Consider the following 27,402-nt stretch of genomic DNA (forward strand, 5'->3'; position numbering starts at 1 on the left):
CGGCGGCACCTCAGCTCCCAGCGGCGGCGGCGGCCATGTTGGCCTTGATCATGTGACCCGCCGCCGTCGCGCGCCGGGGGTGAAAGTTCAAGAAGTGGCGGGTGGAGGGGTGGGTCTGCCGGACCAGGACCAGGAAACAGCTGCTCGCACTCGGGCAGCAACAGGCTGAGGCCGCCCAGGGGTTCCTCCCACCGCCCGCCAAAACCAGCCCGCCCCGGTTTTAGCGGCTGCGAGGTCCTCCCACCCAACTCCACGCCCCTTCTTAGCGCGGGGCTTCTTCCGTCCCGGAGCCCCGCCCGGCTCCCGCCTCCCGCGCCTCTACCCCTTTGCTGGGGAGGTGGCGTAGGACTTCCTGGTCGCCGCGGGTCGTGCCACCGTAAGTCCCAACTGTCCAGCCCCCAGCAGTCTGGACCCTAGAGGATTCCAAACATTTCAGCTGTTTTCTGGACAACCCCTGGAGCTGCTACTGGTAACGCACACCCACGAGTTGGAACCCAGCATCCCTCAAACAAGTGCTTTCCTCCAGGATTCTCAGTTCCTAACGGGATACCACCATCTACTCTGGTGTGCCCACACCAGAAGCTTGAAAGTGAGTCGTCCTTGATCCCACCCTCCTTCAGTTTCTCGCGCTCAATTCTTCTCTCCGAGAGTCTACCTTTAAAGGTCTTTTAAACCTTCTAATCTCCACCTCTGTGTATCTCCTACTTATCCTTCTAGACCTGTTTGAAAACTATCATTTCCTCTCTACTTCAATCTCTACCCTCAGTATGGCTTATACAGATTTTTATCAGACCACTCCAGGGACGGGACCTTGTGTGAGTCATGAGTGAACCCAGAGCTCGGCACAGAACTTGGCATAGGCAAGACATCCCTGTGTGTTTCTTCAGTCGCTATGCCTCTCTGGGATGTACTGCTGTATCATAATCTTCCTGAGCTCTCTAAATTTGCAGCTGTCACCCTTCTGGCTTTCTGATCTCCAGCTTCCTCTGTACCCTGTCCTTCACACTACATGCAGTGTGATCTTCCTATCATGCAAAACTGACCCTCTTTCCTTCTTCTCCTTTAAATCTTTCAGTGGGTCTCCACTGAGATGATCTGCATACAGGTCATCTCTGATCTGCTCTGCCTGCTTCTCCCGACTCCTCTTCTACCATTCCTGCTCTCTCCTTTGGCCTTCCTGACACTCAGCGTTGCAGAGCTACCTGTAGCTCTCTGAGCACTCCATACTCTGCACTCTGGGCTAGATGATTCTCCATGCACCTGTATTCCCTGCTTGGTTAACTGTTGTTCATCCTACAGGACTCTGGGTGGGAAGACTTCACATTTCCCCCAATGTTGGGTTAGTTGCTGCTTCTTTAGTTTTCACAGTCCCTTGGCTTCACTTTGAATTTGGATATTTTGATTGTTTGGACCTGTCCCTTCTCCCTGGGAGCTCATCTCCATGCAGTCACCCAGCACAGGGTCTGGCATGCAGAAGAAATCCGTAGGAAGGAGAGGAGGATGTTTATGAGGGAAGTTCCTGAGCCCACTGGAGGGCTGGGGAGCGATCTAGGATTCAGGGCCAGACAGACTCAGCCTGACTTGGTTCTTCACATGTATGTGTGTTTAGAAAAGTCACTTCTCTCTAGGCCCCTTCTCCATTTCCTTAGCAATAAATTGGGGCAATGAATCCTAGCTTGCACAGTTGCTATGAGGGTAAAGTGAGGTAATGGTTAAAGGGTTAGGTAACCCAGCAGGGGCTAAGTAAATGGGAATCCAAAGCAGAAACCAGTCCCCTCTGATTTCAAAGCCAAGTTTGAGGATTTTTTTTAAACAACATAATTGAGCAACTACTACATGCCAGGCATTGTGTATAGATCAGGGAATTCGAGCTTCACCTTCTACCAGTTCCCCTTGTGTTTTACATTCTAACAAAACTGAGCTGCTGGTGGGTCCCCAGATACATCATTCTGTGTTACACCTGTGTCCTTTGCACATAGTGTTGCCTTGGTCGGGAATATCTTTTCTTCCTTGTCCACCAAAGTGAACTCCTGCGCATTCTGTTCAGTCATTACCTCCTCTGTGAATCTTATTCTGATTTTTCTCTTTCCACTGTGCTCTCCTAGAAACTTATTTACATTCCCATCATAGCATTTAACTGCTAGGTCACTTCAGTCGTGTCCAACTCTGTGCGACCCCATAGACAGCAGCCCACTAGGCTCCCCCGTCCCTGGGATTCTCCAGGCAAGAACACTGGAGTGGGTTGCCATTTCCTTCTCCAATGCATGAAAGTGAAAAGGGAAAGTGAAGTCACTCAATCATGTCCAACTCCTCGCGACCCCATGGACTGCAGCCTACCAGGCTCCTCCGTCCATGGGATTTTCCAGGCAAGAGTACTGGAGTAGGGTGCCATTGCCTTCTCCGCATAGCATTTAAAGTACTTAGAAATTATCTATCTGCAAATCTAACCCCTTAAAGGCAAGGACACTGAACTGAGCATGAGTACTAGATACATGGTTGAGTAAAGCCAGGGAGTAAAGAAGGATAAGACGTTTTTGCCTTAGAGAGAACCCCCCAACCCCAATCTAATGCAAGAGTGAGTCTCATGATAGATAAAGTATGTTTACAACTTTTCACAGTTCCTCCTATCACAAGCTGCATTTCCTCATCCCTTGATTATGTATTGGCCCTGTGACTTGCTCTGCCAAGTGATGGGTGAGTTGTAGAGTCTAGGCCTCAAGAGGCCTTGCAGCTTTGGCCTTCACCCTCTTGGCATGACACTGCCCTGAGACTGCCAAGTAAGGCAGTCAGTCTAACCTACTGGAGGATGATAGACCATATGGAAGAAAATCAAGATCCCTGATCTCTCAACATGTGGTGAGGCCATTTTGGACTTTCCAGCCCAGCTAGTCCTCCAGCTGAATGAGCTTCATGAATGAGGAAAGGTCTAGTCAACCGACAGAATCATGAGAAATCAAAGTTGTCTCAAGCCACTAAGTTTGGGGATGGCTTGTTATATACTTGTAGATAACGGAACGGAGAAGGCAACGGCACCCCACTCCAGTACTCTTGCCTGGAAAATCCCATGGACAGAGGAGCCTGGTAGGCTGCAGTCCGTGGGGTCGCTAAGAGTTGGACACGACTGAGCGACTTCACTTTGACTTTTCACTTTGATGCATTGGAGAAGGAACTGGCAACCCACTCCAATATTCTTGCCTGGAGAATCCCAGGGACGGGGGAGCCTGGTGGGCTGCCGTCTATGGGGTCGCACAGAGTCGGACACGACTGAAGTGACTTAGCAGCAGTAGCAGCAGCAGATAACGGAAACATTAAATGGGTGATCACAGTATAGGGTGATCAGAGCAATGACAGGGACACACAGGGGTCATGAGAAGAGAATGCTAGTCCAGAAAGGCTTCCTAGAGCAGTGGAGATTGGGGCAGTTTGTTGAAGAATAAATAGAAATTTGATAGGGTGGGGTAAAATAATCCCATTAAAAACAGCATGTGTGAAAACACACAGAGGCAAGAAAGGAATGGCACAGTCAAGGAGTGGTTAGCATTAATCTGGCGACCATAGACCACAGGGTTCATAGAAGGCAGTATTAGGAATGGAAGCTGGAAACACAGGTTGAATCTAAATCAACGTGTATGGCCCTGGAGGCCTTGGTGCCATTCCTTAGCACACTTAGCCTGTGTCTAGCGTGCCATATCTGTGCCTGATGGTTCCTCTCCCTGGCTCAGCAAATAGTGGGGCTGATGCTGTGGCTGAAGTAGACAGAAGAGCCTCCAAAGGCAGGGCTCTGTTTCCCTTGGGAGTGGAATTCTCTGGGATGGAGCCCTATCTCCCTATCCCAGAATTCCCTCAAGTTGGGTCGTTGCTCCATCTTGAAGCAGGATTGTCTAGGTGAGGACTGAGTGCCTTTCTTAAACTAGGGGTCACAAGAGTAGGGATCCCTCCTCAGAGCTGAAACTTTGGGCTCTGTACTTTGAGTCGCATACAGAAGCATCGAACAGAGGAGGTGCCAGTGGAAGCTGGTATACAGTCTGTACGTGGTATTTCACTCACCAAGCTCTGTACCTGATGCCAGGCTGTGTCAGTGGGGAGGAAGAGGCACCCAGAGAGAAGACCTCAAATTCCAGGAAAGGCTTCCTGAGTGCCAGCAGTGACCCTGGTTCCCTGCCCGAGATGACAGGTCCCTGCCACCTTGTTTCTTTGCATTAGTCAGGGCTGCGTTTCTCTTTTCACATCATGGCTCCCTGAGAAGCCCCACTGCCGTTCAGGCACACGTTCCTTGGAGCAGGCTCTGCTTACACCCTCTGACGGGCTCCTGCAGGTGGGGCTCTGTCTGTTCTCAGACACAAGCTTCTAGGGAAGCCCTTTCTCCTTCCCTCCACAAAGAAGGTCTGGATAAGCTGGAATGTTCCCCTTAAGTCCCCTCCTGCTTTGCTGCTTGAGGACTGTATGGTTATTCCTATCCTGTTTGCCCAAGGCACTCACAGGCAGTATTCTACCCCCACCATGCCCAACACTATGGTCTGGCAGAATTGATGGCTCTTTGCTCAGGGGATTCTGGTTTTTGAAGTGTGAAGTCTTTAGGTGATGCTGGGCCACATCCCTGGGTCCTTGATGACACTGAACCCTAGAGGGCAGATGGCTGGGATGCTTCTGAAGAGCCCACCCAGGCCCAGGTGACCTTGGCATCTCTCCCTCAAGTCCATCTGTGTAAGACACGTTCCATGACACCTGTGCCTTCTGGTTCACTTAGGGTCATTAGACGCAACGGGAACCAAACACAGTTCAGTCCCCTGCCCGTCTTCTGGGGAGAGGAGGAGTTAACTGGGTTAACTCTGATGGACTCATCCAAGTGCCCAGCCTGCCCTGCTCACCTGGTATCTGTCTGAGTGGTGCAGGTCGTCGGTGGCTGATGAGTGTGGTGATGCCGTCGGAGACTCTCCTTCCCTCTTGATGGAAGCAGACAACAAGAGGGACTGAAAGAAGAAAAAGGACACATGGCCTCAGGCTGAGTGAGACCTACAGTCCATCCCCTAGGGTGTTGGGTCCTATGGCGCTTTTAGGAGGGGGGCAGAGAAAAGGAGAGCAGGGGGGTGGAGGCTACACTTGAGATTCTAAAGGCATGTGGTCAGGCCCCGGAGTCTGGTTGTGGGAGAGGATGGCTTGATCCTGGGGATGGGTGGAAGCCCCTGGAGAGGGTCCAGTCTCCTCCACCCCAACTAATCTCTGTCCCTGTGGGGCAGGCCTCCCAGGGGGCTGAGGCTGTATAGGCTTTGTTCTCCCGTAGGGAGCAGAGACTCTGGGACCCTAAAGGGTTGGGGCAGAGCCACATCCCTGCCACTCTGCTTGCCCCTAATACAGGCTGGTGGCAGCCCCGCTATGGAGACAGTAAATTAAATAGTATGTATGAGTTTCCTCCATGCAACTAGGGATGTGCATTGGCTCCACTTCTCCCTGTGCTGTGGCGGTGACCCCAGCAAAAACCACAGCAAAAGTAATCCCCCCGTGTCAATCCCGCATGGCCTCTTCTACATACGCCGCAGTTTAGATTAATAAACTGTCTGCTTTAAACTGCGCGAGCTCCACAATTCTAAATACCACATGGCACATTCAGCCTGTTCTTGCTGGCTTGTGCCAAGGCCTGTTCAGCTGCAAACTGGGGGCCTGGAGGCCTGAAAGCAATCCATACTTCCCGCGCCCCCCCACCCCCCACCTTCTCCAGCCTGCACAGCTCTGAGCCGGAAGCATACAATTCCCTCGGAGGCCTCCCCAGCCTAGAAAACCATGCCAAATCGCCAGTGACAGCCCAAAGAAAGCAATCTGGGAAAGATGGAGCAGCCATTTATCCTTCATCTCCGACTGAGCCTTAGGATGTGACCCGCATGCGGTGGCCACGCTGCACATCCTCACGCCTGAGGGCCCTGGGAGGGGAGGGGGCAGCTGCTGGTCTGGCAGGGCTCCCTGACTCGGCCTCAGCCCAGGAGCTGGATCGGGGAGGAGGCCGGGCAGGGCCTGGGGTGGGATTCCCTGCAACTTGGGGCCCCTTCCTCACCCACCCTGGCCCAGTGGGAGGCCTAGTGAGTGCCTCAGCTCCCAGCTCAGAGAAGAGGTGGGCTTTCAGGCAATGTCCTCCTCCTCTGGTCCCAAGGAGGATGCTGAGGAGGGACAACATTGTGGGGCCCCCGCCCCTCCATCAGGAGAAAGCTTGAGCTCATTTGCTTGCGCGTGCTCTCTCATTCTCTCTAGGTTAGAAGCCCTGAGAGGCCTCAGAATTACACCTGGGGCAAACGGAATAAAAAAAGGTCACTGGCGCTTTTTAAACATGGACCAAAAAGCAGTAAAATGTGTTTTGAAAAAAAAATCCCAGCATTAAATCATGACTTTTTGCCTGGCTCTTCGCCTCATTAAAAGTGGCCTTTTGGAAGGTAAAATTATCATTGTAAGCGATAAGATCTTTAAGAAAATAATTCACGGCTTCTTCACCCTTTAATATGATAGCCGCCACCGGCTAATTTTTTTCTTAATGGCAACGAGGCCATCAATCTTGTCTGAGGCCCCCTCGCCCTCTCCTCCTCCTCCCTCCCTCCTTCTCCCTGTCCTCTCAGTCTCTTGCTTGAACCTTATACCTCATGCCTCTTCCACCCATGACCTGCTTCCCTAAAGCCTTGGTCAAGGCGCAAGACAGACCCTGAAACCCTCAGCTTTGGGGCATGAACTTATATCTAGAAGTGAGTAAGTGGTGGCCATTGCCTCCGAATCTGATTATCAATAATCCAGACGGTGGTGGTTGCAGGAATCCGCACATGTTTAAGATTTCCTGTGTAAGTATTCTGATGGGCTATGGGTAGGTGAGTGGGTGTGCATCGGTGCATGCGGGGAACCAAGTATGAATGTGGTCTGTGTGTGTTTGTGCTTTGAACAGAGGCCTCACGGGTCAAGTCCTCAGCCCTGCCAGCCACGCTTAGGTGTCAGGTCAGTGGTTGTGCCTGACCTGGTGACCTGTCTCCATTGAAGACTGCAGGCTGGGCTAGGCTTAGCCAGTGTGACTTCTCCCCCCACATCTTCTCCCTTTAGGGCTGGGAGGGCTTTGCTTTCTTGGCCAGGGCCTGCATCTGTCCAGGCCTGGGCTAGGTCCCCTGCCACTCCTCTGTCTACCTTGCTGTGTTGAGTGCATGGAGGTGGAGTCCACTCCTTTAGACAGGCCTGCAGGGGAGACGGGCCAACCCCCTGGAAGTAATATTTTCACTCTGGCTCCTTTTCCCAAAAGTGCCCTCTCAGAGGTCACCTGTACCTATAAGACATCTAAATACAACAGCCTCCTTCTCCAGCCCTCCTGTTTGACATCTGACTACCCCAGACGGTTTGAGATTTTTTTCCCTTAGGGCCCCAGGACACCATGCTCTCCTGTGCCCCTCCTTACTCATCACTGTTCCTCTTCTGCTCCTTCCGTGGCTCTGGGGCCTTCTCTTGACCCCGCCCCCACAGGAGTCCCAGACTCTGTTCTTGGCTTCTGCTCTAATCGCTCCACACACACTGACTGATTTCATCCATTCTGAGGAATTCCCTGGTGGACCAGTGGTTTGGACTCTGCACTTTGCCAAGGGTGCAGGTTCATCCCCTGGTTGGGGAACTAAGATCCTACAAGCCCTGTGGCATGGCCAGAAAGTAAGTTTCATCCACTCATTCCTCACTCCCTATAGAAAGGGCTGAGAATTCCTGCCTTTACAAGTCATTGTGAGAATTTATTAAGATAGGATGCCACCTTACTGAGGGGTGGGGGAAAGGGGACACTTGGTAAGGGTTTAGTCTTCCTCCCCAGGTCCCCACTCCTTCAAAACATCATCCCCCTTGAGGACGCAGTACCGTCTACGTCTGTGGCCACCTATGAGAGTTCTCGGTTCGAGTCATGCCATCCTGCTGAGGCCTTTGGCCCCTTTTTTGAGCCCCTGTCCTTCACTCTTCCTTTCTCCATCTGATGTTTTCAAGCTTCCCTTTCATAGTGTCTGTTCAGAGAGTCAGATGGTCTCAAATGAGCCCCACATCCTCTCTGGCTCCCTGCTGCCCTCAGGACAAAGCTCATGCACTCATCCCATGGGCTGGCTTTGTAAGGCCCCGTACCAGCTGTCTTGATCTGCATGTCTATATTTTTCTTTACCTGCTGCAGCTCACCTTCCTCCTTCTGAGTCTCTCCAGACTTACAGTGTCTGGGTCTCCCACTCCCCCGGTTCATTCTTGGCTTTGACCCCATCTTGACTGGAAGAGGAGGGAGTCAGATGAGCATACTCCAGCTCCCACTCAGACTGCATGCATGTGCTCGAGTGCACAGGGCAGCCCGAGACCCCAGGCTGACGATCAAACCCTGAAGACAGCTGGGGATCCAAGAAGAGCTCCTTTTTCTCAGGAACCAGTTCTGGGTGGGCCTATGTTAGGATGGGTAGGAAAAAACACACAATTGTCCACCTACCTTGGGGGTGCCTGGAGCCATGGCATCCTTCAGAAGGGAATTCTTGCTGCCAAGAAAGAAGAGAACAGGGTGACCATTCCACTTGCTGCCCAGGGCATGCAAGAGAACAGCAAGAAGACCCCAGGGGGAGAAGACAGCCAGCGTTGCCCAGCTCGGCTCAGCCTCCATCCGGGGTCAGGGGCCAGAGTTGGCTCCCGGGCGGGGGGACAGACACGAGGCGTGGCAGGCTGTCTTGTGGATCTGAGGGAAGGGGCTTCACCTGACCCATGCTGTCAGCCCTGAGGATTGCGCCTGTCCTGCCCCTCCCCTCCATCCCCTGTCCCCAGCCTACACTCAGCTCCTATGGGAGGGGGGTGATGGAACTGCCATGGCTCTTGTCACTTCTCCCTCCAACATGCGGCAAACTGCGTTAGGCCAGGAATGATCTCCTCCTGATTCAATTTGTCAGCCCCAGGCCCTCCGGCATCGGGCGCGGCGGGCGGGCGGGCGGGAGCTGGGCCCTGAAATATGGTGGGTGGCTCGGAGCAGGCGGGGGCCGGGGTGGGGGAGGTGATGGATGGGCTGTGGGGGAGGCGAGGACTGTGTTTAATAACAAAATTGGTATGCAAGGCCACATCCCAGCGCTAAGCATGAGTGATCCAGAGCCACAAAGTATTACAAATCCCCGCTAAACAGATGCTGACAATGGAACAAGACGTATCAAATCAGATCCACTTCAGAAACATTAATATCCCTGTTCCTGTCCCTCCCGCCCTGCTGCCCCCTCTATGCTCACCACATCTGTGCTCACACATTCACGCATGTGCTAGCACATGCACACAAACGCACACACAGGCGCCAGCTGGAACACGGCGGGAGGCAGAAACAGCGCATTCCCATAGGGTTCCCATGCACATACAAGCAGTACAGGTAGAGCACACCCGAGAGATCCATACAGCACAGAAGACACAGCCAGGGCAGACACCCGGGCACACGCAGGCCGTGTGGACACGGAACATCCACAGGGACAGGCATGACACACCTAATATGTGAGCAAAGGCATAGGCAGAGCTGGATAAAGTAGAGGTTCTCTATCCAGGGCCATTTGCCCCCCAGAGGACAACTGGCAACACTTGGAGACATTTTTGATCGTCATAGCTGGGAGCGGGCAGTTTTCTCCTGGCATGTAGTGGGTACAGGGGATTAACCATCCTAGAGGGTACTGGATAGCCCCTCACAACAAAAAACTACCCAGCCCAAATGTTAATAGTGCTGAGGTTGAGAAACCCCGGTGTAAAGGCGGATACGCACATATCCATTGTCTCTATAATTCTGTCAACGTGTGGTCACACCGAGGTTCAGACATGCACACAGAGGCGCAGGCAGAGTCGTGTTCCCAGGGCCGTGTCCTTAAAGACATTCACAACTGTCACCCAGGCCCGGATGAAGAGCTGCTCACGTGCCCACCTTCACACAAGCATGCACAGGTACAGACACCCACGTGTGCTGCCACACGCCCAACACTCAGGCAGCCACAAATGCAGCCGTACATGGACATACCCACAGAAGCAGACACGTACGTCATAGTGAAGGGGCCGGTAGCTTGGCAGCAGGCTGAGACTAAGATCTGAGTGTAAAAATAGCTTGTGGTGGGGGTAGGGGGGCGTTGTGGGTTTGATTTCCGGTCAGGGAACTAAGCTCCTGCGTGGCACATGATGTGGCCAAAATATTAAAAAAAGAAAACAAAAAACCAGCTGTCTGCCTGTCTGATCACACAGTGGGGGCATCACAGACAGGAAGAGACCACCAAACTGGGTTCCATTCAGTGGCATTTTGTTCATAAGTGGTCCCCATGTTCCTGCTCCTGATCCGGGCACAAGGGATACAGAGAGGAAACTGAGCTGCCATTAAGGAACAACTAGATGTGAGTCTGTTACTTTTGTCTTTCCTTCATTCCGCTAACAAATGCTGTTGTCGCCCTGCTACCAGCCCCATTCCTGGACCTACAGCGAGAGAAATGAGGCATCTACTATATGACACTGTTCCCACCAGGCCCCTGGACTGAGGTCTGAGTGTTTTCTGAGCAGAATCAGGGTGAAATGGAAGAGGAAAGACTGAACAATTGTTGTGCACCCACCACACGTGACAGGCATGGGCTAGGAGCTTCAAGTGTGTCATCCCTTTGATCTTCACAAAAACTTGAGTTGACTGGTGGGCTGGGTGACACCTCACTGCTCACACAGCCCAGGCAGGGTTTGGGATTTGCGTTCCTATCTGACAGAGTCCAGAGTGCTGCTTTTCTGTTGGCCCCACTGCCTCCTAAAGACACTCAGGATGGAGGGCTGAGGTCTGAGTTGTTTTACTGTCTCCACTTTGGGGAGGGCCCTGCTGACTCTGAGCTTTTGTTTACTCTGCCGGTGAACAGAAATGAAGACATTCAGGGCCAGGATGTCCAGCCTCTCCCTTGGCCAGTCCTCTGGGTCTTTTCCTGCAATCCTCTTCACCTTCCCTCCAGCTGGACTGTCAGACTCCTTCCCTCTCCCAGAGCAAGCACCCCCCTCCCCCCTCCCTCCCTACCTTTCCTCCAACAACCTGATTACCTCCAAGTGTGCTTGCTTCCCCCAGAGAGAGGAGTCTGGCGAGGGGCCCACCTTGGAGAGGAGAGCTCTGAGCCCCCAGCCGCTGGCAGCCAGGCTCCCGCCCAGCCCATCCACTCGGCTCTGCCTTCGTCCCTCCCAGTTTCCACAGCCCGCCCCCAACGATTTCCTCCCTTCTCAGTCACTCGCTGCCTAGTGATCCATGGGTTTTAAATTATAACTGGGACCCAGGAAACGCGTTCCTAAGTACAATATTCATGGGCTGGGCTGACACTTTTAATTAAGGTGATTTACACTGAATTATCCTTGGAAATAAAGAAATGGTGTGCTGCCCGGGAATAAACCATCATCACCAGCCGCCTTTGTAAGTTACACTTCGTTTTAATCTATTTGGGGAATTGTTTATCTAGTTCATTACCCAACCAAACACCGAGGCCGGCCTTAAATAAGGCTTAAGTAGGGGTGGGGGCACTGCCATCTCCACACCCCGCCTCTCCTCTAGAGTCACCCAGCCTCCCTCTGGCTCCTTCCAGCCCCTTTAAAACACTGACTAAACCAGATCTCAGAGTGGCTGAGGAAGCCTCCAGAAAAAGGTCTCTGAGCTCAGGGCCCTCCAAGCCAAGCCTCAGTTTCAGTTCTGTGTGATCTCTGAAAGAGTCCAAGGTTCTTTGCTATTTCTGGGTAGAAACTCCTGTCTGAGGGCCACAGAGAAGTTTGGGGACCACTGTCCAACCTGCCTGTCGATCTCCAGCTCCCATCTATGTCCTGCCAGTCTGTCTGTCTGTCCACGTCCACACTATCACCATCCCAGAGAAAGCTCAGGGCACCCAGAGCTCTGTCTACAGTCTCCTCCTTCCCTCAGATACTTGCTTCTCTACTATCGACACCGTTCCTGTGAGTCAAGTCAGAAAGCGAAGTCAGTAAGTGCCCCACAAGTAATCAGCTAAGTTATCTTGCTTAGTCCCCCACCAGTCTCTCACCATTCTTTCTTCTCTGTTCCCACTGCCACTGCCATTGTGCTAGGTGAGCCTCATCATCTGTCCCCTGGACCCTGCCTAACTTCCTCACTTGCTTCCTTGCTTCTACCCCCAAATTCTGCTCCATGCCACCTCCAGAGCGATTCTCCTACAGCTCAGTTCTCTGATTAAGCTTCTCCAGCTCACAGATATTCTAATTCCCCCACTCTAAGGTGACCCTCTGGCACTGAAGGCTCTCCACTATCTGTCCCCAATCTAACTTTGCTGTTCTTGGTCCAGCTAGCTGAATCCTGGGGTCAGTTGGAATGCCTGTGCAGGACTGAAAGGGGTAAAGAGAGGATGAGGTGAGGGAGTGTGTGGGGGCATTGCCTCTGATCTCGAATGTACAAGTGTTTTGAGAAGTGTGAGTGCTTTGCCAGCAGAAGTTCTGACTCGTCTTCCTGGGTCTATCTGCCTGTGTGCCTGTGGGGACGAGCATCCGTGGGAAGTGGTTCTTTGAGGGGGTAGGTGTGAGCACATGTATCTGTGTTGGAATGGGGGAGGGTGTGTGACTATATGTTGTCTACATACATTTGTGTTGGTGTCTGTGAAAACCAGCCAGCCCTAGTTTGGGACATTCAGTCGTGTCTGACTCTTTGTGACCCCATGGACTATACAGTCCATGGAATTCTCCAGGCCAGAATACTGGACTGGGTAGCTGTTCCCTTCTCCAGGGGATCTTCCCAACCCAGGGATTGAACCCAGGTCTCCAGCATTGCAGGCGGACTCTTTACCAGCTGAACCACCAGGGAAGCCCAACCAGTGTGAGCCCTTAGGTGTGTCTAAAAATAGCAGCGTGCTATGTGGGGGGCATGCTCTGTGCTGTTGGGCAGAAGGGGCCAGAGAGCGCAAACCAGGCCCACCCAGAGGAGCGCCTCTGGGACTGACTCTGTGGGAGGGCAATGGAAGGAAGGGCACCCTGGCAGCAGCATCCACAGACTCAGGAGCTGGCCAGGCTGAGGGAAGGGGGTGGGAGTGGGGGCAAAGGGAGGGTGAGAGGGGGAAGGGACAGCTGGAGAGGAGAGGAAAAGAAAGAAAGGACAGGAGCCGAGAAGGGGACAGAGGGGCGGACTAGAGAGCTGGGGAGGCCACAGTGACTGGGGACGCCCTCACCTGGGTTCTGCCCAGAACACTCTGAGCGATGCACGCACAGGCTCTGCCCTCCTGCAGGACTCGGTTTCCCCGTCTGTGAAATAACCTGGTCAAAGGCCCCTGTCAGGTCGAAACTGAGGTGGGGAAGAGGAAGGAGGGAGTCTCCGAGCCCTCCCAACCTCCTCTCCTCCCCTCTGGTCTCCCGGAGAGCGGGCAGGGGCGGGGCAAGGGCAGCCAAGGCTGGGGGCCCTCCCCGCCCACCCGGGCGCCACGGCCCTCAGCCCGGAGGGAGCTGACATGCTCCTTGGGAATTTATCACGCACCCAATTACAATGTTAATTGGCAAGTTCCTGAAATCAATTAATTCGCAAATTTTTTCCAATTAAAAATCCAGATAAATCACGAGGGCGGCGGCGGGGAGGTCCAGCCTGCAGTCCGGTGGGCGCAGCGGCCGCAGGGAGGGGGGGCGTATAGGCGAGGGGAGGGGGCGGCGGGCGCGGCTGCCCTTGAACGCCTTTGCCGGCCGGTCGGACTGTCAGCGCGCCGGGCGCGGCGGGGCCGAGACAGATAAAACCATCGACCCGTCGCCGCCAGCGCTTCGGCTTTATCGATCCGACGGGAATTTCACTTGCTGTGCAGATCCCGCTGTCCGGCTGTCAGACACCGGGTTGAGGAGGGGGGAAACATACCAGGGGTTAGGGGGTGCTGGGCTGGGCCTGGGCACGAGGGGCACAGAAGTGGGGGACGCGTGAGCTAACGGTGAGGGCTGGGGCACCCGTAAAGACTGGGGGGCGGGGAGCGGAGAAATTGACCGGGGCCAAAGATGTGAAAGTAGGGGACCCTCTGAGAGGCTGTGGGGCAGGAGGGATTGCCGGAGGGTCACGGGAGCGGGTGGAACACTTATGTGGGCACAAGTGGGTGCCCTGGGCAGTGCGTGGATGGGGCCACAGGGGCTAGGCTGTGGTGTGGCCCCCAGTGAGGAGGCAGAAAGAGCTCGGGCCCCCACTCTCCAGACCCTTGCGCGGGGCGGGGCGGGTGTCCCTTCATCTCTGCCTCTGTTCTCAGTTTCTGTTGGGAAGTCCTCCACCCAGAAGCACTCCAGCATAGCCAAGGTGTGGAACTCAACTGCAGAAGGATGTTGCTTCCCCTCTCTGTTCTAGGCTAGTCCTGGGTGTGTGTTGTTGAGGGGAAGGGGAGTGGTTAAAAGTGTGGGCTCTAGAGTCAGATTGCTTGGTTTTGACCCCTTATCTTTACCACTTCACAGGCTGTGCAACCTTAGAGAAGTCACTTAACCTCTCTGTATCTCAGTTTCCTCGTCTGTAAAATGGAGTTAATAATTATTACCTACCCCAGTGGTAGCCCTTCCCAGGTTGTGCAGTAAAGAATCGGCCTGCTCAACACAGGAGACTCAAGAGATGCAGGTTCGATCCCTGGGTTGGGAAGATCCCCTGGAGTAGGAAATGGCAATCTGCTCCAGTATTCCTGCCTGGGAAAATTCCATGGACAGAGGAGCCTGGTGGGCTACAGTCCATGGGGTTGCAAAAAGTCGGACAGGACTGAAAGAATTTAGTGCGCGCGTGTGCACGCACACACACACCCACACACACCAGTGGTTCTTGTGAAGACTGAATAAATTAGTATAAAGTTCTTGGCACACAGCATTCAACAAGACTATTATTATCATCATTAGTACAGTCTTCTGTGGTAGTTTTCAGTATTCCCACAAATTCTTTGGTACTCTCCCCTTTAAGGCTTCCCTGGTAGCTCAGCTGGTAAAGAATCTGCTAGCAACGAGGGAGATCTGGGTTCTATCCCTGGGTTGGGAAGATGCCCTGGAGAAGGGAATGCTACCCACTCCAGTGTTGTGGCCTAGAGAATCCCATGGACTGTATAGTCTGTGGGGTCTCAAAGAGTCGGACACGACTGAGCAGCTTTCACCTTACTTCCCTTCAAGAGGTAGAACTTACAGTGTTTAATTCTCCTCTGTGGAGTGTGGGCTGGACTTGCTGACCTGCTTCTAGTAAGTAGAATAAAATATATTAGAAGCCATAGTGTATGACTTCCCAGACTAGATCATAAAAGGCATTGTGGCTTCCTCTCTAGCCTCTCTCTTGGATCACTTCCTCTGTGGGAAGTCAACCGCCATGTCTCAGGGAAACTGTAGCAACCCTGTGGAGAGACCTGCACGTCGAGGAACTGAGGCCTCCTGCCAACAGCTGTGTGAGCGAACCATCCTGGGAAGGGGTCCTGCAGCTCCAGTGGAACCTTCAGACGACTGCAGCCTTGGCTGACATCCTGGCTGCAGTGTCCTGAGAGCCTGAGCCAAAAGCCACACCCCCTCACAACTACCCAACTAAGCTGTGTCTGAATCGATGACCCCCAGAAACTGTGAAATATTAAGTGTTTGCTGTTTTTAAGCCATGACGTTTGGGGAGAATTTGTAACACAGCAATAGATAAGTAGTGTTTTGGCCTTCAATTCAGCCCAGGCCTCAGCTCCCTAAGGAGGCCTTCTCTGCTCTGTGCGGGGTTCAGTACCGTCTTGTTTCTCCCCCAGCTCCTGTCTGTCCCATAGAGCGGTCTCCGTCCCTCAGGGTTGCTAATGCCTGGCTCTCCTTGCTCCTGTTATGAGCTCCTGAGGGTGGGACCATTTATTTGTTTCTTTTAATTGAAGTATAGTTGATTTGCAACGTTGTGCCAGTACACACTACACACAGTATGGTCTGCCGCACAGCACGGTGACCCAGTTATACACACACACACACACACACTCTTGTTTAATGTTCTTTCCCACTGTGATTTACTCCAGGAGATTGAATATAGTTCCCTGTGCTACACAGTAGGACCTTGTTGTTTAGCCATTCTAAATGTGATCGTTTGCATCTGCCAACCCCAAATCCCAGGCCCGTCCCTTTCCCTCCCGCCCCCTGGGCAACCACACACCTGCTCTCTCTGTCTGTGAGTCTGTGTCTGTTTTGTGGATAAGTTCATTTGTTCCGTATTTTAGATTCCACATATAAGGGACATCATATGGTATTTGTCATTCTCTTTCTAACTTCACTTAGTATGATAATCTCTGGCTCCCTCTGTATTGCTGCAAATGGCATTATTTTGTTCATTTTTATGACTCAGCAGCATTCCATTGTGTCTATGCACTGCCTCTTCTTTATCTATTCATCTCTCGCTGGACGTTTAGGTTGCTTCCATGGTTTGCCTATTGTGAATAGTGGTGCCATGAACCTAGGGGTGCATGTACCTTTTTGAATTATAGTTTTGTCTGGGTATATGCCCAAGAGTGGCATTGCTGGATCATATGGTAATCCTATTTTTAGGTTTCTGAGGAATTTCCATACTGTTCTCCATAGTGGCTACACCAACTTACATGGGACGATTTCTGGTTCACCTCTGGGCCCCTGCACCCTGCATGGGGGGTTAGGTGAGAAGGTAGAGGAAGGAGGATCAGTCAAGTCTGCTGACTGGAACTGAGCCAGGTTTTTGGACTGGGAATCGTGGGGCAGGCTATTGCCAGTGGCTGACTATTTCCCAGAGTGGCTAGAGCCCACATGCTCTTCTGTAAGAGGAGCTTGCCCCTTCTCCATCAAAAGGTGGGGTACATGTTCCCGTCCCTAAAATCTGGGTAGGCTAATACTGCCAAGAGAGTATAGCAGAAGTGAAGTTAAGTGATTTTTGAGGTTAGGTTAATAAAAGGTGATCCAGCTTCGATCTCATTGGCTGGAACATTTTGCTTTCATGCTTTCAGCTGCCACACTGTGAGCTATCATGCTCACAGGCCACAAGGAGCAGCCATGTGTAGGTGCTTTGGTTACAGCCCCAGCTGAGGTCCCTGCTGACAGCCAACATCAACCACCAGACGTGTGAATGAAGGAGCCAGGTGATCCCAGCTCCCAGCCACCAAGCCTTCCCAGCTGGGGCCCCAGACAGGGAGAATCAGACACAAGCCACCCCCTCTGTGTTCTGTCTGAATTCCTGACCCCCACAGAGTCCATGAGCATCGTGAAATGGTTGCTTTAAACCCCTAAGCTTTGGGGTAATTTGTTTCTCTGCTCCCTTTGACAACCTTGGCTCTTCTGGGAGGAGGCTCCACCCAGTCCTTCAGGCAGGGACAATGAGGATGGGGTGGAGCAAGGGAGACACGCCTGAGCACGTTCTCAAGGTTGTCACCTTTCACACCTTGAGATTCATAGGGGAGGTGGATGGCAACCCCAGGTTGCACTTCTCGGGAAGCTGCCAGTCCCAGTCCCTGCTTCCATCACCCTGCTCTGAGGCTCCTCCCCTTTCCAGGTCCTCTTGTGCCTTTTTGAGACTTAAGGCTCACTCTCCTCATATCTCTGGAAACAGAGTAAGAAGAGAAAGGCAGCACCATTCAGCCGGAGGAGCTGAGGATTGAAAGCCAGGTGGAAAATGGCAGCAGGGTCTTGCCGCCTGTGAGAGGCTGGGACCTGGTAGCCAGAGCCCTGAGTGGAGGCCTCTGGCAGGTGGCTTACCTGGCGGGCAGCTGGGCCAGCTGCTCTAGTTCTTGCTCCATATGCTCCTGTAGCTCGCTGGGCCTCAGCAGGACCTGACAGATGGGGCAAATAGGGGCCTGGCTGTCAAACAGTGCTGCTGCCTTTTTCTTACCTGGTGAGGGAAGAAGAAGAGACAGACATATAAGCTGGGCTATACGTGGAGAGAAACGCCACGTCCCAATCCTCCACCCCAAGCCTCTGCTATCTCCTAGGGCTTTGTCCTGGAGGAAGGGAGAGCCTGAGGGTCTCAGAGCCCATGAACATTATTCCGCTTTGCAGCTCCAGAGGCTGTGGCCCTGCACAGCACCTCCTCAGCCAGCTGCCCCTCTCGGAAATCTATCAGGACGCAATCAATGCTGTGTGCAATCAAACCTTGATCACTTCATTTCACACGTTAGTGAAGCAGGTCTTGGTTTAATCACAGCATCACCCGGAATATCCAGGGCCCCCTCTGTCACTCCTTTCCTCACTGCTTTCACACTTTCCAAAGCAGGAGAAGGAAGAAAAGAGGGAGAAAAAGGATCGTTCCTGCAGTCATTCAACAAACATTGTCTGATGTCTGTGCTGAGCCAGGCCTAGTGCACAGCAGTGGGGACACAGAATATAACCAGATCTAGTCCCTGCCCTGAGGTGCTCACAGTCCAGTGGGAAAGACCGAAAAGGACCAGGGTGACTGCCAGGGCAGCATTCTCTCCCAGCCCCTCTCTTTTCCCCATGCTCCTTTCCATGGCCTCTCCTCTCCTCTCTCTGCTTGTGGGACCATCTTGTGTATTCTTATTGGCTCTCACTCCCACCTGTGCCCTGCTGACATCCGTTTCTCTGCCCCAGATCCCTTCCATGTTCTCCAGACCCCGATAGCCAAACACTTAATGGACATCAATGCCTGAATGTCCTATAAGAATCTCAAACTCAACCTTCTAGAATTGAGTACTTGGACTTCATTGATGGTCCAGTGGTTAAGAATCCACCTGCCAAGGCAGGGGACACAGGTTTGATCCCTGGTCTGGAAAGATCCCATATGCTGGCGAGCAACCAAACCTGTGCACCACAACTACTGAGCCCATGTGCCCTAGAGCCCAGCTGAGCAACAAGAGAAGCCACCGCGATGAGAAGCCTGTGCACAACTAGAGTAGCCCCTGCTCGCCGCAAGAGAAAGTCCATGTGCGATAGCAAAGACCCAGTGCTCTTCTCAGTGAAAGACGCCTGCATTCACTTGGTCACTCAAGCCAGCAGCCTTCACTTTGCCCTCGGCCCCTTCCTTGCTTTACTCCCCCTCCCACATTCATTTAACCACCAAGTCCTGTCCGTTCTGCTTCAGTATTCCTGGAATCTACATTCTCCCAGTTCAGGTCTCACTCCTCACTCGGATAACCTCACTGGCTGCTGTGAGTCTAACAGATTCTGAGCTCTTCCCCTCCAAAATGCCCTTCAAATTGTGTGCCCCCAATACACAAGCACACGTGGATCTAGCACTGGCTATGCTGACTTGGGGGGCCCCTGGGAGCCTAAACTCTGTCCCTGATGGTAACCAGAGCTCACTGTGGAGGAAGGGGCCTGAAGTTTGCCTAGTGCACTTCTCGGGATTCCTAAACTCCCACCCTTGCCACTCTGCCCAGCCAGTGCTCCCCTAGCCTTTGCTTATAGGCACGGGGTTGAGGAGCTCTATTCATCTGGAAACATCCCTGACTATCCATGTAACTCTGATTGTAGGAAGGAATGCTTCTTTAGCTTAAGGTCAGATCTTTCTCCATGCTTCTTCTTTCCTCTGATGCTTGGAGAGGGTCAAAATCAGCTTTTAGAGAGATAAAGTCCACGCCAGTGATGACTAAGATGGTTGACTGGGTAGGGTTGCCAGATTAAATACAAAATGCCCAGCTGAATTTCACATAAACAATATTATTTTTAGTGTAAGCTTCCCATGGCAAAAGGGGGAAACTTATACTAAAAATAATATTAATTGTTTATGTGAAATTCAATTGGGCATCTTGTAGCTTTCCTGATAGCTTGTTGGTAAAGAATCCACCTGCAATGCAGGAGACCCCAGTTTGATTCCTGGGTTGGGATGCTGGAAAAGGGATAGGCTACCCACTCCAGTATTCTTGGGCTTCCCTTGTGGTTTAGCTGGTAAAGAATCCACCTGCAATGCAGGAGGCCTGGGTTTGATCCCTGGGTTAGGAAGATCCCCTGGAGAAGGGAAAGGCTACCCAGTCCAGTATTTTGGCCTGGAGAATTCCATGGACTTTATAGTCCGTGGGGTCACAAAGAGTTGGACACGATTGAGCGACTTTCACTTTAGTATGTCTCAACTATTGGCACAGGATATACTTATGTTAAAAGTTATTCATTGTTTTTCTAGAATTCAAATTTACCTGAATGTCTTATATTTTTATTTGCTAGGTCTAGCAACTCTATGTCTGAGGGAGTTTCCCATTCAGGCTGAACATAAGAACCTATCTCCCTTTGACACAAGATTATAGCTCTCCTGGATGCCCAGACTAGATCAACTGAGAGCTCAGAGGAGGGAGTGATTCATCCCAGATATGTGTTTGGAGGAGTTGAAAAAGAGAAGGCTTAACCAAAGAAACAAAATTTAAGATGTGCCTAAGAAGAATTCCAGGCAGAGAATGGGAGCAAAGGGATGAATGAATGAATGAGTTGTGAGCTTCTTGTGGGCAGGACCATTCTTGCTGCTGCTAAGTCGCCTCAGTCGTGTCCGACTCTGTGCGACCCCATAGACGGCAGCCCACCAGGCTCCCCCATCCCTGGGATTCTCCAGGCAAGAACACTGGAGTGGGTTTCCATATCCTTCTCCAATGCATGAAAGTGAAAAGTGAAAGTGAAGTTGCTCAGTCGTGTCCGACTCTTCGTGACCCCATGGACTGCAGCCCACCAGGCTCCTCCGTCCATGGGATTTTCCAGGCAAGAGTACTGGAGTGGGGTGCCATTGCCTTCTCCAGGACCATTCTTAGTCATCTTTTAATCTATAGATAATTGAAAAAAGACTTGGCATAGATTAGATTCTCAGTGATGAAACAAAATAGTGGAGAAGATGAAGGGAAGGAGGAGAGGTAGAAATGAAGAGCTGATTGTCCCAGAAGCCAGATGACCTTTGCAGAACTGGGATGTCTGCTCTGGAGGCTTTGTGTGTGGCAGGGTCAGGTAGGGGTGGCTCTAGTCAGTGTGGCTAGGTCTCTAGTGGGGAAGGGGTCTGCTGATCATATGCCCTGGTAGCTGTGCCCCAGATATTCAGGGGACAGCTGAAAGGCAGCTCTGAGTAAAAGAGGCAGATGTGGCCCTGGTCTAGGAGTGGGGAGGTGAGGATTCTAGACTCATTCTATTCAGCCAGAGAATCTCAGAGGTGAGTGAGACCCTAGAAATTCTGCAAGCCATTATCTTTATTTTACAGATGGGGAAACTGAGGCTCAGAACTGGGCAGGGACCCCTGTACTTGGCTCATGATCTCATTGCTTCATTTATTTATTCATTCATCAAATATTGATGAAACAATTATTCTATGTCATGTATTATTCTAGGAGAAATGGGCTCAGAGGTAAAGAAAACACAGTCTTGGCCTCAAGAAGATCACAAACCAGCGAGAAAACTGGAAAAGAAAGTCAGTGACTGCAGTCCGTGCAGCCTTAGTCAGGGCTGAGGGAGGCAGGAATGGGTGCTTGTGGTGGTGGTGATGGGGGGAGCAGGAAGGGGCCAGAGGAGGGTGGTAACGCTTGCTGGCAGGCACGGAGGGTGACTAAGGGGCAACTGACAAGGCTGTTGAATCCAGCATTGAGGTAGGGGCTGGAACAGAAGGGCAATGGTGAGAGACGAGAATAGAGAAAGGTTAGGATCTAGGGCATGAGGTCAGAGCTGAGGTGGAGATATCAGGGTTTCAGCCCCCTCCACCTGGGGTACCAGGTATGGTTCTTAGGGCTGCTAGAGCCCCAGTTCCTCCCTCTGCACCTGGAAGCAGGCATCAGCATTCCCATATACCTGTGCTCAGTTCATCTGCTTTCCTGCCACAGGGATCTTCTACTTTTCCGAGCTTGGCCTCAGTTTCCCTGTTGGGACAATGGGTCCTCTTCCTGGCTCCCAACTTCAGGAAGAGCAGTCACAGGGATCAGCCTGGGCACCCTGCAGCCTCCGGCCTGCATCACATCCCCATGTTCTCAGGGGGTGCCAGCATGCCCAGCACGGCCGTGGGACCCCTGCTTCCCCTCCTCCACTGTGTTCCCTATAATTTTATATTGAGACCTGTGGTCATGACGTGGGTTTTACTGCACTAACGACATGGCCTGCCCAGGTTTAATGACAAAATCCATACTCTGGCCCTGGGCCTGCTCCTCGTTTGCATAATTCCCAGAATACAGCTCCCTGAAGCTTTTGACCTGGGCCATTACAGTGGCCATAAAACGGGCCATAAAACCGCTGGGGATGGCCCAGAGGAGGAGGCTGTGGGCCTTTGGGGGTGGGAAGGCACTCTTCAACCCCCAACTCTTCCGAGGCATCCTCGGGCTCTCCTTCCACAATTCCCAGAATCTGGGAAGTCCGTCTCAGACTGGAGAGGCCTCCAGAAATCCTTAGTCCAGCTGCCCGTCTGATGCGGGAATGCCTTCTCCAACACCGCTGCCAGCATCGCAGGTAGGCAGACCAGCCCAGCAGGGGCAGGCTGTCAGAAAGCATCTTCTCCTTGAGCATTCTTCACTCCAGCCGGTGCCCCCCTACCCCTGAGCCCACCAAAGCTCTGTGCCACAGGTGGGTCCAGGTCAGACGTGCTAGGTTGAATCCCATTCCCTCTTCAGGAAGCCTAGCTCCCCAGAGAGGTCAGGAGCCAGGCTGAGCAGCATCGTGGGGAGACGTGGGCAGCATGAGGGGCTGGGGACAGGGACTGGGACGGGCTGTCAGTGCTAAAGATGATGAATGGGGGAGGTGAGGCGGGAGGCCGGGTGTTATCGGCAGTGGATGGCGGTGCGGGCGCTCGCCGCTTCTGCTAATCCCCGGGCGCTGCCTCAGCCCTTGCACTGATAACGAGGAAATGGGACTGACAACAATTTTTAGCTGAGAGATTCTTCACCAAAATGCCAGGCGGCCGGAGGTCTGACAGCGCCTGATTGAGTGTGTGAGTGTGTCGAGGGGGAGGCGCGCGGCCCCCTCCCCTCCCATGCAAAGATGGATCGCTCATTCCGCCTCCCGTCCACATTCATTACCGCACCTACCTCCCGCCACCCCATCGCCGCTGCTGCCGTCGCTGCTGCAGCTGTGCCTGCCACCTCCACTTCTCCGCCTGCCGCAGGTATCCCCCCAGTAAGAGGAGAAAGGGCTGCAGAGGGGCCTGGGCCTACCCACAGTCTCACACAGGGCACCGCAGGCTCAGGAAGCAGAAAGTCAGGGCTAAGACAGGCCCTGCTTGGAGGCTCCCTAGGGATGGGAACTCCAGAGGGTCCCTTCCCCTTTCTGGGGTACCTCCCCACCAGAAAACAGCCAGGCTCCACCAGAAAGTGACCGCCTGCGGTTGTGAGTGGGGACAGGCCTGCTGAGGAGCAGCCCGCCAGACGAGTAGTTTTTCCCTGGCCTGGGCCAGGCCGCTGCCAGTCCAGGCCTCAAGCCTTGAATCAAGGCCTCAGGTACCTGGGGTCCCAGATCAGCCCTCTGCTGCCCCCCTCTGTTGGGAACTGCTGGCCACTGGGAGCAGGCAGCTCAGAGGCTGGGCTGCTACTTCTCTGCCATCTTTCCCATCATCCATGGTGAGGCCTGGTGCAGAACTGGGCCCTGGAGGATGAGGGTCTCATTCAAAGAGAAAGCCCACCCTTCCTCGATCACTAACCCACTTCCGGCCCTGCAACTCCCTACCCTGCGATTGCCTCTCCAGCTTGGCCCGTTTGGTTTTGTCCCAGTTCTGTTGCTTGTGGGTTCCATTCTTCCCTCTCTGCTTGTTTAAAGAGCAAACCCCAACCTCCTCATCTTTTCTCCACAGACCACAAACACAGAGTTTGACTGCCTGGTGTCTGATTTAAGAGTGCTGCTGCTGCTGCTGCTGCTGTGTCGCTTCAGTCGTGTCCGACTCTGTGCGACCCCATAGACGGCAGCCCACCAGGCTCTGCCGTCCCCGGGATTCTCCAGGCAAGAACACTGGAGTGGGTTGCCATTTCCTTCTCCAATGCATGAAAGTGAAAAGTGAAAGTGAAGTCTCTCAGTCGTGTCCGACTCTTAGTGACCCCATGGACTGCAGCCTACCAGGCTCCTCTGCCCATGGGATTTTCCAGGCAAGAGTACTGGAGTGGGTTGCCAGATTTAAGAGTGGGGAGGGTTAAAATGAGGGGGAGGCTAACTCTAATGATATATGGCAATAGAGGCTGGAACTTTTAGGAGTACCTATGTGGGGCTTCCCTGGTAGTCCAGTGGTTAGGAATGTGCCTTCCAATGCAGGGGACGTGGGTTCGATCCCTGGTGGGGGAACTAAGATCCCACATACCTTGGTGCAATGAAGCCTGCCAGCCACAACTACAGAACCCACATGCTGCCACAAAGGATCGGTGTGTACCACAACTAAGACACGACACAGCCAAATAAATAAATAATAAAAAGAGTACGTGTGTTTATACACGTGTGTTTGTATATACACACATGTGTGACCTGCCCTTCCCCTCTTGCAGTCCCAGTAGAAGAGCTTCCACTTCCCAATGACCAAGAGTCTTTGAGCAGGATTGCCTCTTATTAGCTGTGAGACCTTGGGAAAACCACTTAATACTTCTGAGTTTGAGATTCTTCTTGAAACAAGGATAATAATAACTTACTCAGCACCTTCGTGAGGTTCTAGTTAAATCAGGGCTGTGTGCAAGAGATGAATCACCATTATCTCTAGTAAGAAGCTGGCACAGTTTTGCCCTTTGTGTCTGTATCTACCCCATCCTGACACCAGATTGGCCTTGCTCTGTATTCAGCCTTCTTCCCTGCTATGATCAAGATTGTGTACCACTCAGTAGGCACCTTGGGCCTTTCAGCTTCCATGGAGCTACTTCTTCATAGCCATCCATACCCACATTCTATTTACTTGTTTGTTTGTCAATATAACCATTCATCCATTTATCCATTATCCATTATTATTATCTAATAATAATAACTGTTTATGGAAGGTTACTATATGTTAGGCTACAGGTTAATGCTGCATATATTTTATTTCATTTAATCTTCACAACAGTCTTGTGAGGTAGGTATAATCTATTTGTATCATATTGATGAGGAAAATGGAGCTCCGAACAATGAAATGACAGAGCTGGAAGGTTCAGAGCAAAGATTTAAATCTAGATCTGTCTGACTCCAAAGCCAGTGCTCTTAACCACTGCACAATACCTGGCCACCTACCTACCTAGCCTATCACCTAGGTAATAATTCAATAATCATTGACAAATGTCAACGAGTACCAAGATGCGTCTGCTACAGTATGGATGCCATGCAATAATGAACACACACTCTCTGCCCTCAGGGAGGTTAGTCACTAATTGTGGATAGAGACATTCAACAAATATCTCCAGCATGGTCTTAGAACACGGGAAGGACATGGAACTATGGGAGTAGACTATCTTGCCTGGGAGGTAAAAGAAGTGATTTTTAAGCAAAGCCTGGAAGGATGAGTGGGAACCAGTTCAAGCAATGATAGTGGAGGAGTAGTGTTCTATAGTACATAGAAAACAGCATGTTTGAAGGTACAGAGATAAAGCCTAAGTGAAGAACTGAAAAGGGTTCAATGTGGCTGGAGCTGAGAGTGAGGGGCAGAGGACTGAGAGCTGATGATAGAGAGGCCAGATCCCAGAGCACTTTCCACTATATTAAGGATTTTGGCTTATTATTATTTTTTAACATACAGTGAGAAGTCATTGAAGAGTTTTAAGTAGGGGAGTGACATCTCAGACTTTCATCTTAAAAAGATCATTCTAACTGCAAATCAGAGAAAGGTCTAAGGGGATAAGAGCAAGTGCAGGAAGATCATCTAGGGGGTTATCTCACTGAGGTGAGACATGATGGTGACCTGCTCTAGCGAGATGATATGGATGACAATGAGATGAACAGAAGCAGGTGGACTGGACATGGGGGTTCAAGGACAGAGAGGCATCAAGGGTGGCTCCAAGCTGTCTGACTTGAACAGCTGCTAGGTGGTAGACCATTCACTGACTTGTGGAACAGGAGGAAGGGCAGTAGGCTTGATAGGGAAGAAAATGATGAGCTCTATTTTGGATGAACTTAGTTTGAGGAATGGTTAAGACATACTCCGTGAAAATGCTGAGTAGGCACTATATGTGAGCCAGAGCTAGAAGGATAGAACTGGAAATACTGACATGTGGATAAGGACTGAAATTTACCAGCACTGCATCCTCTGTGCCTTGAACAATGTCTTGCACATGGTAAATACTCAACAAGTTTTAAGAGTAGGTGAGATCACCTAGGGAGAGAGGGCACAGTAAGAAGAGGCTGAAGAATTCCAACAGGTGGAGGAAATTTTAGTCACTGAAGACTAAAAACAGCCAAGAGGAGGATGAAAACAAGGTGATGTCATCAAAGGCAAGAAGGGAAGGGTGAGTGGGGAGCATGGTCCATAGGGTCGCATGCTGCTGAGAGGTTAAGAACACAAGGCATGCAAAGTGTCCCTTCCACCCATTGAGTCCACAGTACAACCATCTACCCCACCTCATCCAGCCAAGCCACCACTCTCCCCTCTCACTCATCTGCCTCCTCCTCCTCTTCTCTCCAGAAAACCATGATTGGTGCCTCTGTGAGCATGGGACAGGAAGAGTTAACCTGCTGACAGACGGCATTTTTTACCTTCAGTCAATATGAACAAGGCCCCAAGACTATGATTCCAAACATCTGGATTTCATCAATATGTGATCTGTCATCGTATATTGGCATTCCCCAGTCCCCGCGCCAGAGCAATGCGGCTGGTTTTATTAATACGTCAAATACATTATCCGTGTAATACACTTGTCTGGCTGGGGCCTCCCGCTGGGGCGGGGCGGCGGATTTGAATGTATGATGAATCAGTTTGCATTACATGTTCGTAAGTCATCATTTGTCAGGATTAATAGGCATCCCTGGTCGAGGGGGTGGGGGTGGGGCGGGCAGAGGAGAGACGTGTATTTAGCTATGGCCCATCCTTATCTGCCAGTGCCCAGGGATGCCCTGAAAACAGCTTTGCACCCTCCTGCCCAGACCCCAGGGTAGTGGCTGGTAGTCTGGTGATATTTTTTAGCAGTTCCAGAGTCACTTGGAAGCAAAGAGGCCTATTTGTGTCTGCTTTGGGCTTGCCATGCAACCAAAAAGGGTATGGCAGGGACCGTTTGCACAGACTGGCTAACTCTTGCTCATCCTTTAAGACTCTGAATTCTTTCTTCCAGGGAGCCTTTCCTGACTCCTCCAGACTGCACTAGGTGCCTCCTCTGTGTTCCCACAGTTTCCTGTGCTACCTCTGGTCACAGTGTTACAGTTGCCTATCATGCATCTGTCACTCTCTTTAGACTGTAAATTTCTTGTGGGCAGGGAATAACTTGTTTATTGCTATAGTCCCAGAAGATCCCCTGGAGAAGGGAATGGCAACCCACTTAAGTATTCTTGCCTGGAGAATCCCATGGACAGAGGAACCTGGAGGGCTACAAAGAGTTGGACACGACTGAGTGACTAACACTTTCGACTTTCAGTATCTTGCAGAGGGCATAACCCAAAGTAGGATAATATTAGTAGTGTAAGTAG

At 51.9% G+C, this 27,402-nt stretch overlaps 1 protein-coding gene and 2 long non-coding RNA genes across 8 annotated transcripts in view; 2 read left to right on the plus strand and 1 right to left on the minus strand.

Moving 5' to 3' along the window:
- RNF220 (ring finger protein 220) overlaps nucleotides 1–27,402 on the minus strand; it is a 274,791-nt gene that overhangs the window by 19,581 nt on the left and 227,808 nt on the right. For all 6 annotated transcript variants that reach the window (XM_025288861.3, XM_025288863.3, XM_025288862.3 and 3 more), the window contains exons 3-5: nucleotides 17,647–17,779; nucleotides 8,459–8,504; nucleotides 4,869–4,970 (exon numbers count right to left, since the gene is read on the minus strand). In XM_025288861.3, coding sequence (XP_025144646.1) covers nucleotides 4,869–4,970; nucleotides 8,459–8,504; nucleotides 17,647–17,779 — 281 coding nt within the window. The remainder of the gene's footprint in view (nucleotides 1–4,868; nucleotides 4,971–8,458; nucleotides 8,505–17,646; nucleotides 17,780–27,402) is intronic.
- On the plus strand, nucleotides 10–6,387 carry LOC112585696. Its single transcript, XR_003110222.3, has 2 exons — nucleotides 10–589; nucleotides 4,748–6,387. It is a non-coding gene; the product is annotated as an uncharacterized LOC112585696 (long non-coding RNA).
- Nucleotides 8,965–17,680, plus strand: LOC123334132. Its single transcript, XR_006551932.2, has 2 exons — nucleotides 8,965–11,398; nucleotides 15,246–17,680. It is a non-coding gene; the product is annotated as an uncharacterized LOC123334132 (long non-coding RNA).

This window comes from Bubalus bubalis, chromosome 6 (genome assembly GCF_019923935.1).
Source record: "Bubalus bubalis isolate 160015118507 breed Murrah chromosome 6, NDDB_SH_1, whole genome shotgun sequence".
NCBI classification, from domain to species: Eukaryota; Metazoa; Chordata; class Mammalia; order Artiodactyla; family Bovidae; genus Bubalus; species Bubalus bubalis.